The sequence below is a fragment of the Callospermophilus lateralis genome, chromosome 9 (assembly GCF_048772815.1).
Source record: "Callospermophilus lateralis isolate mCalLat2 chromosome 9, mCalLat2.hap1, whole genome shotgun sequence".
In the NCBI taxonomy this organism is placed as follows: domain Eukaryota; kingdom Metazoa; phylum Chordata; class Mammalia; order Rodentia; family Sciuridae; genus Callospermophilus; species Callospermophilus lateralis.
Window position 1 is genome coordinate 29,572,278 of NC_135313.1, and position 16,326 is coordinate 29,588,603.

At 43.7% G+C, this 16,326-nt stretch overlaps 1 protein-coding gene across 2 annotated transcripts in view; it reads right to left on the reverse strand.

The window, feature by feature from the left end:
• Positions 1-16,326, reverse strand: part of Nrp2 (neuropilin 2) — a 115,134-nt gene that overhangs the window by 14,827 nt on the left and 83,981 nt on the right. The window contains exon 16 of one of the 2 annotated variants that reach the window (XM_076866676.2): positions 3,835-7,449. The exons of the other annotated variant lie outside the window; for it this stretch is intronic. Coding sequence (XP_076722791.2) covers positions 7,169-7,449 — 281 coding nt within the window. The 3' untranslated portion in view covers positions 3,835-7,168. Of the gene's footprint in view, positions 1-3,834; positions 7,450-16,326 lie in introns of those variants that run through there. 2 annotated transcript variants of the gene reach the window in all.

Genomic DNA, 16,326 nt, shown 5'->3' on the forward strand with positions numbered 1-16,326 from the left:
TCCTCTCAGAGCCAGGGTGAGGGCCTGGGTGGCAAACGCCCCGAGGATTTGAGACTTGTTCTTGGCATGTGGGTCTACCTGTGGCTGCTGTAATCATTTGGTCTGCAGCACAATGTTGTGCACTGGCCTTAAAGGATGTTTTTTACATGAATTTTTTAGTAGAAAATATAAATAAATAACAGCAAGGCACAGCACAGTCACTCTTTGGAGAAACCAAGTGGAACTCATTAATCATGGAAAACAGAACTCTGCCTGCTGAACCCAGGGACAGAATTAACTCCTATGCTCCAGTTGCCACTTATAGCCAGGCCCATATTCCTCAAAAGTTGACAGTTTAAAAATTTTAAAATGTCCTTGGGAAGTACTCCCTGAGTTTAAAATTCCCTTTAGCTAAAACTGCCCAAAGTCTTCTCTTGCAAGCACTATGCCCACTTTAGAGAAAAAAGAGGTTATGTGGCCCTTGCAAATGTGGCAGGGGACCTACATCCAGGGTGTCCACAGTTTCTGGACATTCTAAATAGAATAGAATAGAATATTCTCCTAAATAGGGACAGATTCACTTTACAAGACAAACCTCATCCATTTATTTGCAGCATCTATTAAAATGAAAATAGAATTACCATTTGGTTCAGAAATTCTCTCCTAGAGAAATACGTGCTGAAAGAAACAACTTTAAGGATGTTCATTACAGTATTCTTTATAATAATAAAAAACAAGACACAACCTGAATCCCCACTCACTGGGGAGCAGTTAATTAACCACGGCACATTAACAACATAGAATGCTATGCAACAGCTCAAAAGGAGCGGATAAGTGTGATGGCGTGTACTGACGTGTCCTTGGGATGTCAAGTGAAAAGAAGCCAGTTGTCTAATCAACAGAACAAACGCTATGATGCCATACACATAAAACAAAAGCCAGGTAAACCAAACCATATAATTTGATATGAACATATATGTTTGTAAATGTATAAGCAAGCCCAGAAACCAGGCTTCAAACTATCTCCGTGGTGACCTCTGGGGTCAGTGCGACTGGCTAACAGTGAGATGGATTTGTTCTTTATTATTATACTTATTGAAAATCTAGGCATATATAACTTGTGAATTAGAGAAAGAAAGAAAGAAACCCAGCCAGTTATTATCCTAAAAGTTCCTTCAACGACCTTGTTTAGTATCAATAGTCACTTTGGCAACGTGTCTACAAGAAAAGGCACTTTTGCACACATTACCCTGTCTCCAATACCTCTGTTGCTGACCCTTGAAATGGTCTTTCTCATTTCTTGCTCCATTGCCATGGAAATTTACTTTAGGTATTTTTTTTTTCTCTTTCAGAGGTTAGTAGCAGAAAATCCCCAGAGTATTTACTTTCTGCAGAAGAGAGATGTTTTGGGGTCTCTTGTCCCCTGGAATTGGGGGCAGAATGGCTTCTGCTGGTGGTGCCAAAGCTCCTGGAATCTCCATATTCTACCTCATGCAAAACTGGAGTTTTACTCTGGTGATTTCCCAAATCTTGCCTCTTTTCAGTTAGGTTTGGGGCCAAACAGAACACCTTTAAGCAGTCAGTGCAAACATCCTCCGGCTGAGACTTGTGGTCAGATGACTCCTAAGGGTATGGGTTTCTGGTTGAGCTGACCCTCTGTGCCAGTGCACCTGACCTCTGTGACGCTGAATTACATCCTACACCATTCCTAGCTTCTAACTTATTTATACAAGGCAATTTCCCCCCCTGCTGATTGTAAGATCATCAGCTGGTGTTCCCCTCCCCCTCCTTTTTCTCTGGCTGGATTTGTTTTGTGTTTTCTTTGGGCCATCACTGAAGGGGATGAAAGGCAAATTACAACTGTGAGAGCCCCAGTGCTCTGCACAATTAAAGAGAAAAAAAAACAAGCCTGTACCTACCGATCTGCAGTTTGGCTCAGATGTGCAGCCCATAATGCAGACAAATCAAAACTTCAAAATGAAGCTCTTTTCATCACAGATTACAAAAAGGCCACAGTGTTTGTGCAAAACAACTGTAGAGGCCGTGAAGAGAGGAGAGAAAAACAAACACATTGCCACATTGGCTTGGCTGGCCTTCGGTTATCTGGGTTAAGAGGGCAGTGGTTGAAGAAAGAACACACATTTAAGCCATCATAAAGGATCAGGTAGGAACACAAACAGAACAAGGGGCCTTCACATCTGGTATTTATGATCCACAGAAACATAATTTCTGTAACATTTATGCTTGAGCTCAGTCCGAAACATGCTGAAGAATGTTTATTGGCAACCATGCTGGGTTCAGTGTGTAAGACTGGACTTCTAACTGTCTTTGCCTTTTCTATGAGAGAAAGAGTGCCCCTAACATAAGTCTTGGGACTAGAATCAAGGTAGGATCATTCCCCAAAGTGGCTCCCCGAACAGTGATGCTAATGAAAAATAAGCAATGGCTAATTTAATTTCAGTCTGGCAAATTTGGTCCTTGGTCAGCTCAGGCAAATGTTGACTGAGCCTGGGTCTTTGTTTGAAATAATCACTTCTGAGATGCTTTTGTTTTCTCTTTTACTAATGGGAACAAATGGTTTTAAGGAAAGCCAAATGTTATTTAGACAAAATGGGTGATTGTGCTTGGCATTGGAGGAAGAAACAATGCTCTAATCACGGACATTCTACTCTATTCTCCTGCAGAGGATGGATAATGACATCTATACTGAACCATCTGCGCTAATAGTTTCTTGTAAGCTCTGAAAACAGAAGCCTGTCTCTAGTAGCACTTGGACAGGTCTCACAGCTGTAAAAAGCATTTCCTCCCCGATCTAGGTTCTAACAGAACCTAGAAAAACAGGACCTTGGCAGAATAGGGACTTTGGGCATGTATTTTTTTCTCAGGATCTTTCAGGATGGTCCTTAGACACCTAGAGAAGGGCCCTGGGTTGATGAAAAACTTCACCTATACCTCCTGAAAGCTGTGCAGTGGAAAATCCATCTGCAACCCATACTTGACCCTACTTAGAAACCTTGAACCACTCGGAGACTGTCTTTCCTATCACTGTTTTTAAAATTCCCCTTGTGATTAAAATATTTTCTAGAACTAGATCATTAACTATTCAAAGAGAATGAAAAAAAAAAAAAAAGTTGTCAAATAAGATCTGGCCTTTTGAGCAAGTTTCCTAAGTACAAAGTTTTAATGGAATATGTTCCTTTTATAAAATGTTCTACTCTGATAGTTCCAGGTTCGTGATAATCAGAAATTATCTTCATTACCTGCTCAAAAGCAAAGTCTAGAATATCTCTGAGCCTTGAACATGCAAAAAGTTCCTGTTTTTTCCCCTCCCCTGAGAAATCATTCATAAATTGGAGATCAATGTCCCTGTGAAAGTAATCATTTGGTAGGTGAGGAGTAGGATGTTGCTGCTTCATCTCCAGAGGAAGGAATCTGTCTTTGTAGAGCCAAGTACATGATTCAGCTTAGCTGGTCTCACTCCCCCTGGGGCTTTTGGAAAGTAGAGTCCGATCTCCAGGGATTTGCCATCAAGAGAAAATTTTGTGGAATCACATTTAGCAATTTAGCACTTAGCAACTTTCACAAAATCCCACACCAATCATAAAAGTTGGCTCAGCTGTACAAATTGGATAAAACTCCTAACAAGCAGTAATAAAAATAAAAAGAAGGAAGAGCTGGCATTCAGCCTCAAGGAGAAAACCCACCTACCTCCCACAGAAATGCCCTGTAGCTCAGAAGGTGATGTGTAAACTTTAGAAACATCAATTTGTTCCAAGCCTACGCTTCAACTTTGTTCTCACAGGCAAATGGGGGAAGAAAAAACCCAGATGTTTGTATAAAAATATCATCATTTTATTACATTCCACACAATACATTTTCAAATAGTTTCCAACGTCCACAAGTTATTTTGACACACAGGCAACTGAGCAAATGCAAGGTATGTCACAGTTAGAGGGAGGGGGATAAGAATAGGAAGTAAAAATCTTTAGGTTTTCTTGTTTTGTTGTTGTTCTTTGGTAATTTTCGATTTTTTAGGTGTTTATTTGCCTGTTGGTTTCATTTTAAAGACTGGGTCTTTTTAAGATAGGGTATCAACCTCAGAAATATTACTGGATTTCCTATTCTGGTTTTAATCCCAAAAAATGTAGGACAAGGGGAAAAGATGAGTTGATTTTATTTTCAGCATCCTGTTTTGTCAGTGGCAATGCTATATATATATATATATTTTTTTTATTTTACTGCCTTCACCAGCAATTCGGTGACAGCAATTGCTAGCATAATACCAAGGAAGGGACTTTTCACCCCAGAAATAAGGGCTTCCCTCCTGGAGGTGTCGTCATGGAACCTCTAGTAAGGCAAGAGCTTTACCAGCCTGAGCCAGACCTTGGCCTCACTCACTCTTTCTCTTTCACTCACTCACTCATTCACTCACTCACTCACTCACTCACTCATTCATATTTTACTAGTTGCTATCACCTCTTTTCTTCAGAGAAGCAACACCAAACACATGCATGCATCCACCTGTCCAGTCTATTTTTCTTAAAAGAGAGTGATTCTTCCCCTCCTCCATGAAGTAACAGAATTTTGCTTTTTAAATCTGCAAGGCATGGCATTTTACAGAAGAGCTGCCCTTTTAGCATAGTACCTGGATAATACTATGAAAGCTTGCTAGAGGGGAGAGAGAGAGAGAGAGAGAGAGAGAGAGAGAGAGAGAGAGAGAGAGAGATAGATATCAGTCCTCAGCCGAAGTGGATTCCCTAAGAGTTGAACAGCCTCATATTCTCAACTATGGCATGTACACACAGATGATGCCACATGGGATATTGGGAAAAGAGACAGCAAGTTCACAAAGTTGTTGCCATCTTCTTTTAAAGAAGGGGAATCCTCAAAGGTAGGTGGCAACACATCCAGTCACTACACTGGCTGGATTTTCCAGGGGCGGTTTCTTGCTGCCATGCCCCATGGGGCACCTAAAAAAAGGTCCATTATTCTGAGGGATGCCTGGCCCCAAAGACTCAACTGGCAGTGGATCCCCGTAATAATAAGCCCTCAGTGACTGGCTTGTTAGTTGTCCCAAGGCATCTTGAGCTGCTGACCCCTCCTGCTCCTGCTTCCTTCTGCATCTTCAGCTGAGGTTGGACATTTTTTTTTGAAATCTCAAGGTAGCCATGCTCTAGCCTTTCATCTTGCTTTTCTTGGCAGGGCTGCTGTGGTTGAGACAGAGTAGCTCTTTGAAACAGAATAAGAAGGGGAGAGCACCGTTCTTTCAGGAGGATGAAACGAACCAGATGGGAAAGTGGAGTGTGTATGCTGAAGGGAGCTATCTGGATATTCTGTAAGAATGCTAAAAGGCTCTCTCCCAAGCAACCAAAAAAAAAAAAAAAAAAAAATCATTAGTATTTTGCTCTCTTTTCTGTACCTGGAGGCTTGCAGCTCAGGCAACCATCTTTGGAGAGAATTTTACACTTCCCTAGTGGATTCCTAGCAGGAAGGTAAAAACAAATGCCCCTGAGGCTGAGCCCTAGTACACTGGAAATCTTCAAATACACATTTTCTATCAGTGAAGTTGGCTTCATTATTCAATCCATCATCATTACAGAATCATTAGGCAACTGTTTTCTAACATCCCTTTCCTTGCGTTGCTTAGTGGGCACAAGTGGGCAGCAATGGATATACCTTTATTCTACCTCCCCTCTGACCATGCAGCAACATCTGGATATGCCAGGCCAGCCTAGGAGGGTGTGTTTGCCAGATGCCATGAATAGTTTAAGGGGTACCATGCTGGTACATTTAAACAAATGATTACTTTCTATTCTTTCATAATATTTAAGTAAATCAGGTGGACAGCCTTATTTTTTAGCGGCTATAGATTCAGGCACACATTAACACCATGAAAAGAAAGCAAGTGATCCCCCTTTCCCCCCATATTTTACAAATGCTATTACAACGACCAATATCATACCAAAGAATATCTTCTTCCTCGACCCCATCCCACGGAGGGCCCCACTAGGACACTTTACAAAGACAACATTTCAGTCTTTCCTTCTCCTCCCTTCTCTCTTCCCCCTCCTCCTGCTCTGAATTTGAACAGACTACTGCTTTTCCTACATCGGTCCCAGATTTATTTTTTATGACTTATTCCACACTTGGACTTAACTGATAAAAGCTAAACATTCATCATGAGCTTCTCTTTTATAAGGCAACATGAGCCAGGTTTGCTTCAGGGCTGGAAGTAGAGATGGTTCCACATACACTCAATGGCTGTTATCTCGTGACTTCAAAGATGCCGGCAGACATGACCAAGGGCTCATGTCTGAGTGCACTGGGGGAACCTTCCTCTTGGGTCAGGTGGGTTGGGGATGGGGATGAGGATGGGAAGGGCCACACTGCATTCCATGTGGCCTCTATTTCTCTAGGTACCTGGAGATGACAATGACAGCCAACAGAAACCCAGCCAGAGCTAGATAAGGCAACAAAAAGCTTCAATCTCTTCTCCAAGTAAACAAAATTTGTACAGTATATTATTTTCTTGAAAAATGCACCCAGGGAAAAGTAACACAAGAGTAATGGGGCACTCCACACACACACCCACACACTCCCCCCACAAAGAACCATTCTCTCACACCCACACACATACCCACACACAGCTATTCACATGGCGAGTGTATACTATGTACATACACACAGAGCCAGGTTCCCCGCAAGACTCCTGGCAGCCTGCCCACCGAGAGGAGGGATGGGATAAGGCAAGGGGAGAAACAGGAGAACCAGTCTCTGGAACAAAACCAGCTGAGCTTTGAGTTGTGAAGTGCTTAGGGGTGATCTCTTCTTATATTCCAAGATGCAGCATTAGAGTTGGGTTTTGTTGGTTTGGAATCACAAACCAAAACAAAACAAACAAAAAAAAAAAAGAAAGAAAGAAAAAAGAAGAAGAAGAAGAAGAAAGGAGAGGAAGAAAAAGAAAAAAGGAAAGGCAGACCAAAAAAAAAAAAAAAAAAAAAAAAAAGCAAAGGAAAAGAATCCAAGGGGCGTGGAAGGGGTGGATGGAGCGCTCCGGGTCGGGTCGGGGACAGCGGGAGGGAGGTCTGGGAGTTCACACAGAGACTAGGCGAGGAGAAAAAAGTGCAAAATCGAGGCAACGTGTTTGCAGTCTTTCTCGTTTGTTTGGGTGCTGTTCTTGCTTCGGCCCTCAGCAGTGCGAGCCGCGGTCTTGCTCTAGCTTAATGGTTAGGGTGGGCTCCACCGCCAGAGGGGCCCCGTTGGTGTAGTGGGAGGTTTTGTAGGTGATGGAGTGATCGGTCTTCTTGGCCGCATAGCGGAACCGGTGGTAGTGGAGCACCAGGGCCAGCGCGACGGAGACCAGCACCAGCACCGCGCCCCCGGCGGCCATTACGTAATACCAGTAGGCTGGGATGGGCTGCACGGGCACCGTGTCCACTGTGGGCTCGGTCCCTGGCGGGAGGGTGCCCCCTGGGGGAGAGACACAGAAAGTGTTGCTAGGCTGAGAGCATGCGCACTACTCAAAAACCAATTCAAAAATAAATAAAAGAGAACGAGAAGAGAGAGAAAGAGAAACACATACATGCTTTGGGGTGCACGGTGAGAGTCGGGGGGCTACTGTGTGCTGCGCACTTTCAAATGACCGCTATTATCTTCTATTCATTCCTTTATGAAGTAGGTGGCTTACACCCATTTTACAGATGAGGGAAACAGAGGCTCAAAGAGGTTAAACCCATATCCAGCTGGTGAATAGTATGGATAACAAAGCTATTTTTCCTGTTTATCCACAATTAGTCTATAAAATAGAGAAGCATTGTCATTCTCTCCCTCTCTCTCTCTCTCTCTCTCTCTCTCACACACACACACACATACACACACACACACACACACACACGTGCAAATACACACAAGAAAATGATGCTGAAATAACTGCAGGGTAGTTCATCTGGGCATATTCCTTCCAGGGTGTGGAAATGCCATATTTGGTCTGGCTGGCCAGCTTTCTCAAACAATGTATTAATTAGGCTGGCTAGACTTGAAGGTAAATTCCACTTTGGCTTGCCAAGGCTTCTGTGCCCATTGAAATCGGCCTGGTCTTGTCTAAACAGGTCAATTACCACTGTCAAGCAATGACTAACGCATCTTCATTTTTTTTTTTTTTAATTGGATGGAGGATTTACAAAGCAGATTAGAAGGGAAGTTGCAACCAAAAAATGTGGGCACAAAGCGATTACGGGCACGTGAGGGTAAGAGTAAGTGAGAGCAGAGTGAGATCCTTCTCAATCATGGGAAAGACAGAGCAGGGAGGGGCGGGGCACGGGTTCTAGAAGGCAGCCACTTCACTGGCGGCCTCTGGTTACCATGGAGATGCTGTAGTAGATTTAAGCCCAGGGTAACTCTGGGGGAAAGACTGGCTAGAGTCCCACTTGATGCAAAACAGTGCTACAACTTGATTCTCCCAAAGATTTACATCAGTTGAGAGTCTGGCCCAGAAAGGGACTAGGCGCCTTTGAGTTTGCCAAAGCCAGACAGGATCTTTACTTCTGAAAAACGGTGTAGGTTTAACTTAAGAAAAATGCCTCCCTAGATTCTTGCATTGAGTGTTGGTGGCCAGAAAAATGTGTCCTCTCTACTCATAGGGGACTCCAGGAGGGGAGCCATGGAAGGAGACCCTGCTGTCTCTTCATGTGTCCTACTCTGTGAGGAGCACCTCTGCCTGGGATGTAGTCAGGCCTCGTTTATATTTCTTGTCTCCCCCATGAGACTCTGAACTCCTCATGCCGAGGAAATCACTCTCGATTTGGTGTTCCCTGAGGGTATGTGAAAGAGGGCGCCCAATGCTCAGTGAATAAAATACGAGTGTGAAACAGTCGCCTCATTCTGAGTCAGTGTTCTGCAGTTCCAGTGGCCTGAACCCCCACAAACCTCTTTTGTATTTGGGAATAGCTGAGAGGTGTGTCAGAACTTCTAACGTCTTCTCAGAAGGGACAGAAAAATGAGACATTTCCCTTGAAAAATCTTTCAAAGCCTGCCCAACTTGTCAGCTCTTGGTCACCACTTCCTCTGGGTTTGGGGATCCCCTTCCGCTGAGGTGCAGGTTCCTAGTGCCTCTCGGGCAGAAAGGATCCCATGGTCCCCCAAGACCCCTTTTGCAATCTCGTCTTCTCCCACATGATCACCTACTCTCTTTTTCTTTGTCCTTAAGCTTTTTCTGACTTTTAAAGATTTCATTATTGTAGCTATGAAAAGACGCTCTGTCTCTTTTATGTGTACTCGCATTGGAAATTATGAACAGAATGGAGAGAAAGAGAAAGCAAGGCGCTGAAAACAGTTTTCTTGAAGTGGCCAGCTTGCAAGTCACAGTGAACTGGTGTCAACTCTGGATTCAGGTCACCAGGAGTATCTGCTGCCTGGCAACCGCCTTGCTGCTGGATTTTCATGTGAGCTCACAGAATGCACGGGAAGCAGCACAGTGCAGGGTGGGCATGGACTTCCTCAGAGCCATCACTCTTCTCCCCACGAGGTATCCCCAGGTTTGCCCCTGATTCTGATTTGCCTCCATAGTGAGGGCCATCCTCTAATGAGACTGCAGGTCGTCTCTCAGAGAAAAGGGAGGTGGTAAATCCACGGTGATTAAGTTCCCATTTAAAACACCTGAACAGACCCCAAAGGTGGGAGCACCAATTTTTGTCAAGCAGAACATGGTTTCAACTACTCATGTTCCCTCTGTTATCACCAGGTGGTCTCAGTTTAAAGGTTTGCTTTCCTTCAGTCAAAATGCTGGTTTCCAACATTAAATACACCAGCCAAGACTCAAAGTGCTGGGGCTGAGACCTTAATGCTCCTTTTTTTTTGCTACTGGGGGTTGAACTCAGGGGTACTTGACACATAAGCCACATCCCCAGCTGTATTTTGTATTTTATTTAGATACAGGGTCTCACTGAGTTGCTCAGCACCTTGCCTTTGCTGAGACTTGCTTTGAACTTGAGATTCTCCTGCCTCAGCCTCCCAAACAGATGCAATTACAGGTGTGTGCTACCACGCCAGGCCCTTAATGCTACTCTTAAAATGTTTCTGATGATAGATGCAAAGTTGGGGTGAGTAGGGAGAATCTTCCTGCTTGCTGGGGAAGGTTAAATATAACATGTGGGTTATATATTCAGAACCAGATTGTGCTCTGCCTTTGAAAACAGACTCCACTTTAGTATAAAACCATCTTTCTCCTTTCCTACCTATGCTCCTTCTTCTAAAATTACCAATATGTAGAAAACATGAGTGACAGAAGCCATTTGGGTACATTATATTGGCCCTTTAAACATTTTCCTTGCACATGTGTTTGCACACATGAGAAACCATATTGTGTGATACTAATACTAAGAAGGTTAGAAAAGAGAGGATACAACAATGCTTTCCTCATTCTTTAATGTGCAGTTTTGGGGTGTCTTGAAGTTTGGGGGCCAGAAGTTTCCTAGAACATTCTCTAGCTAAAGAGAGTCAACTCCCAAAGGCAGGTGGACTGTGCTGTTTGGACTGTGGCTCAGCCTTGAAAGGTTGTGTGTTGATGAGACTGTGGTTTACTAGTAACAGAGAAGAAGGTGATAAATCAGGGTTCAATCCCTACCCAAAGCGACTTCCCCACCAACAGTAGCTGTTCAATGAATGCCAAAAGGATGGATGAAACAGGGGATAGATGGACAGATGGATAGATTGATGGCTGGGTAGATGGGTGGAAGAATATATTTTGGACCAATGTTCAGACTCCCTAAAAAATGTTGATGACCTACTACTGGTACTTCAAAGAAATTATTCTCAGAAAGTGCAAGAGATTCTGCCTATGGTGCCCCTATGAGGAGAAAGATAAAGGTCCCCACTTTGGGCAGAAGACACTTATACTAGGTGCCCAGGTTAATGAGTAGCTCGACTTTAACCCCACTTGTCCCCTCAGCCCTATGGGGTGAGTAGGCCATTGTTTTACAACAGAGGACCCTGGGTGGGGGACCTGGGAGAGAGAATGTCCGTGAGACTTCAGCCTGCACAGGCCTGGTGATATGCTCCTAATGTCCCCTTTGATCATCCCCACTTCTATCACTTACTCTCATCATTTCTTTTTCTTTTCATTTGGCTGATGCTTTCAATGCCCCAACTATTTTTCATTAATTTCCACCCCCAATTCTCCAAAAAATGTTTTCGTTGTTTGAGATAATGAGAAACAGGTATGTAAGTAGTCAATAACTCCAAATGTATTTGCACGATTAAGCAGACTCCCAACTGGAAAAGTTCTGAGCTCCTCAGAGAAAAGCAATGTGAATGCAAAGAATTTGAATTTTGAGAAGCCATGGATAGGCCAAAAAAAAAAAAAAAAAGAATTCACACATTAGGTCATGTTCCTTCTGTTTCTATTTGCAAATATGGCTACCAATTTCCTAACAGTTAGGAAATGTGCCTGTCACAATAGCTGGAATGAGCAGACATTTTAATTTTTGTTAGCCATTGGTCTGTGGTCTTCACATGAACCTTGTTTATTCCTCATGATCAGCAAATGGGAGACATGAGGACTTGAGAGGATAAGTGATTTTCTGGTTTCACTTGGTGAAAAACTGAGGAGGGCAGAGCAGCCCACAGTGAAGCCCCAGGGATGACTCGGTGCCCTCAGAATTGCAGGCTTCTACCAAGTGGCAGCCAGGACTGGAACCAGGTGGTCTGAATCCTCAGCCGGTGCTCTAACCCAGGGGTCAGCTAACTACAGCCTAATGGGCCAAATCTGGCGCATTGCCTGTTTTTATAAAGTTTTATTGGAACACAGCCATCCTCATCTGTTTACCTATCGCCCGCGGTTGCTTTCGTGCCACAGTGGCAGAGCTGAGTGCTTGCAGCAGAGACTGTATGTCCTTGAAAGCCTGAAATATTTACAATCTGGCTTTTCACAGAACGAATTTGCAGGCTCCTGTTCTCACCAAGCAGGGGTGGAACCCGAAGCAGCCCTCTGTCCCCCTTCAACTCTGCCTGCACCTGTCTAAGGACTGCGTGTCTCAGTCAAGCCAGGTTCTCATTCAATCCCTGAAAAGATAAAGCATCTCCTACAGTTGAGTTCATGGAATGTCACCCGGACCTGGAGGAGTCACCCAGGTTCCCCAAAGAAACATTTTGAAAGACACCACTGGTGAGTCTTCTCGCTCAGAAGAAAAGGCTGTTTGCACATAAGAACTGTTTTAGGCTTGGCCTGTCTGAGGAGTCCTTTATGTACCTGTTGAAAATGAAGTGTTGGCGAAGAGCGCCATTTCAAATAAAAGGTTTATTTAATTTGTGCGATTAAACAAGCAACAGAAAAAGGTTGGCTCCTCTAGAAAAGTTTATAGAAGATAGTAGAAGAATGTGGTCATGCCCTCTGATTTGTTTGGAGAAAGGATCTTAAAGTACAAAGCATCCCTGAGGAATGACTCTTTCCATTTGTTTTATGAGACATGTATAGAAAGGATCGCTGGGGGTTTTCAGTGAGCTGGCTGAAACCATGTGAGTCCCCCTTTCTGTCCTCTGTCCCCCGTCTGTCTAAAATGCCTCTCAATTCAGAATCCTGGAAGGCTGGTCTCGGACCCCTCTCAGTTTTCTGGGGGCACTTATGCTACCTTCTTTCAACTAGGGCTTGATCTTTGTGCTCTAAGAGAAAAGAAGTCAGCAAAAACCATTTTCTTCTGCCCTTAGACCTCAGCAGCTGTTTAGATTAACTGTAAACTTGTGGGGAGGGGAGGTGTCTGGCCCTTGTGATAGGCAAGGGCAGTGTACACAAGTCAACTGCACAAAGAAATCTGTGTCCCCTGAGCAAGGATGGCTGCCAAGCAGTTACGTGGTTCACACTTCTGATCTCCATCCTTCCCTGCTCAGCAACACCTAGCCTTAATCTGGCAGCTGGAAGCTTGGGGGTGGGGAGGGGAGGAGGATTCGCACACCACAGCTGCCTATCTGGAACCCTGGCAGGGTTTAGGAATACTTCTCTGCCTTTCATCAGAGGACTACGTGCAAGCACAGTGTTTAACCCTCTCTGTGTTTCAGAAGTGCATCTAGTAGACAGGTTGTGGATCCAAGGAGAAAGGTCATCTGTGGTCCTGCATCCTGAGTTGGGGGATGTCTCACTGGTGGGCAAAGCCTCTGGGTGAGGTTACAGATGGAAAAAGAAGTGAGAGCACAAAATGTCTTTAGCTACTGCTTATAAAAAAACAGAAAAGAAAATGCAGAGATTGGCCAGTATGTACCAAATAAATAGAACTTAAAACCTGAGGCAGACATAGTATCAGCTACCAGTCTGCTCCAAGAGGTCTCTTTTAAGACCACTACCCTCTCTGTCCATGAGACAGCTTCGACACTCATTTTCTCCTGGTTCTGCCTGGATGAAAACTGCAGAAATACTCAGTGAAACCCAAAAGATGGGGCACAGCACGCTCACAAATGATCTGAGACATAAACCCATGTTCATGGCCATCGACAGGAACTGTGGATGTTCCCTTTAGCATCCATCAGTGTAAGACAAAAATTCTGAATCCTCCACTCCAAGGACCACCTTCCACAAGGGCAGCCCTGCTTTGGAGCTCCAGACCCAGATCCCTCGGCTCTTCTTGCCAAAGCCCACAGCCTCCAACAGGAACAAAATCTCTGGTCTTCACCGAGAACTGATAAAAATGACTGCCTGGTGAACAACTACAGAACTCTTGACTATGGACTTTATGTACTTTTACTGGTTTCTTTATTTTTTTTCTTTTATTGAAAAAGTATCAGTAAGGAGGGAATAATCCATCACCTAATGACACCACTTTTCAGTCCTTTTTTTCCCCTTTCCCTTTATATAGTTTTTAATTTGTTAAAGCTCAAATCCTAGAAAAAGATGCACATGGCACCATGTTTATAGCTACTGCTTATAAAAATAGAAAATTAAAAATTAAAAAAGCATACCCAGGCTACATTGTTTAAGATCTGACTTATAAGAACAACAAAAAGGGCTTTTGAAAAATCCCAGGACAACTCAGTTTATTCATTCTCTCTTCTCTTTTCTGCCTTCTCTATGGTCCTCTTTTCTCTATGGCTTCCCTTCAGTACTAACACACCCTGATACACAATCTAAGTGTATATAAAAAGCAGAAAACCCAGGTGATTAGAATAAAAAGGCAATGTTGCGTGGCAAGAAATCAGTAAGAAGCAGAAAATGAAAGATACTTGGAAATATGAAAGATCAAGAATACCTAATAAGCTCAGATCCAAAGACTACTTTTATTGTATTTCCCTAAAGATTTACTGAGTATACATTGATCTCTCCTAATGAATGGGATTACTTCTGTCACATGGTTAATTTATAATGGAAAAGAAAAAAAAATCAACTCAAAAACATACTAACAATGTAATTGCCTATTGTTAATGCTGTTTCAACATCAACTTTCCATATCTTGCCTGCCCAGACCTGACTTCTCTCTATTTCCCCTTGAACCGAAAGACTGATTTTTTTTGCCCCAACCAACAGAGGGTTCCTGCTGTTCTGCCCTCGAGAGGAATAGAATATGTGTTACTAGGTTAGAGGGAACACACATCCTCTTTCTCTCCCAAATGGAAGGGTTTGCTTGAGTAAAAGTGCCCACAGAGACATGCTGAGATCAAGCAATCCTCAGCCCAGAAGAAGCCACCCCTGACCCTTAGATTCTGGCTACCAGCTCAGAGCTCCATTTAAAATGTGCCATTGTGATCAAAATCGTCCCTTCTTAACTCCAACTCTGATTTTGATTGTGTTCCTTGGCCAAGTCTCTGTTCCCCAAGACTTGGTTTCCTCTTTGGAAAGATGCTTGCCATCTTCCACAACAAGCCCACCAGGAGCACGCTGGAAATTCTTAACCTTCAAACTACTAAGCCCTGTGTTTATTTTGGCTAAATGAGCACTGCCGCTTGGATAAGATTTTATGTATATATTTTGTACAAGCAAACACAACTGGACCATGCAGCCCTGTGGTACACACAGCTTCAAGGAAAGCACTTGTGCCTGGCCTGTTTGTTCTCTTACAGAGGCAAAGCCCTTAACCACCGTACTTGTCAGTCGTGACCTGACACGGTGTGCACACAGAACAGCATTTGTGGCACTGGCCAGCACACCTTGACCCAGTCTTTCTGGGAGCTTTGAGCCTCAATAACCCAAAGAAAGTCAGGTGAAATAACATGAGCAGGATTCACTTCCCCAGTATGAGCATTACCTTGGGTCCTGAAGGTTAGACCTTGAATTCAACTGTAATCCAAGTCGTTCAGTTTGGATCTCAGCTTTCCTTCCAATACTTAGGATTTGCATTCACATAAATCTCACACCCGGAGAGCACAAATATATGCACACAAATACTACTAAAACTTTAAAATGTGGAATGCAGAGTGGCATGAAGTTTGGGGAGGTGAGGAAGGATAAGTGAGGGAAAAAAATACATTTTTTTCATTTTCTTTTCTAGTGTCACTTTTTCTCCTTCCCCTTAGAGCTCTGGGTGCTGAGTGGCAAATTAAGTGAGATGATTTGGAGTCCGGGAACATATCTAGGTGGCAAACCAGGAATTCATCTCTTTCTAGCCAGAAGTTGGACAGATTAACGAGAGTTAAGATAACTAGTCTAGACATGGGATATAAAAATGGCTGTCCTTATCTCTGAAATGCTGTCACCTATAGGGTTAAACCCAGCCAGTACAAACAGGGTACAGCAGCCCTCATCTCTGAAATGCTGTCACCTATAGGGTTAAACCCAGCCAGTACAAATAGGGTACAGCAGCCCTCAAACTGCAGGCAGAAAACTCTCTGTCATTAGGTGGGGGTCAGGGTCTCCGAGAGTTCTTGTCAGGCCAACTGCAGGGAAGCATTTAGAGTGGCTCCTAAGTGTTTAGCATTAGACATTTAGCAGTGACAACAAGGTGGACTGCAAAGTGGGTGAGATGCAGACCCGCTGCATTACCAAAGCACTGATAGAACTACTGCCCAAGATTGGAGGCCTTTTTATTTTCCTGGACGAGGCAAGCATCCCAAATTATTTCTTTGCCTTGTTCTCTTTACTTTCTTAGGGAGAAAATGTCCTTTTCTGTTTTTAAGTCCTGAATTTCAAGTGCTCTAACTCCATCACCTACGTGTCTCCTTAGTCCCTTTACAAGACACCAGTTCCTGAATCTGGCAACTCTTCCTCCCCACGATTATCACTCCTCCTGTCTTTCCTAACATCCATCCCTCACAAGACTGCCTGCCACTGCGCCTAACCGGGGGTTAATTGAGACTGCTGCCTTGGTACCCTGGAGCTGGAAAGAAACCGTCTTCAGGCTAAAATAAATCATTGCCACCTCATTTCACTTTTAA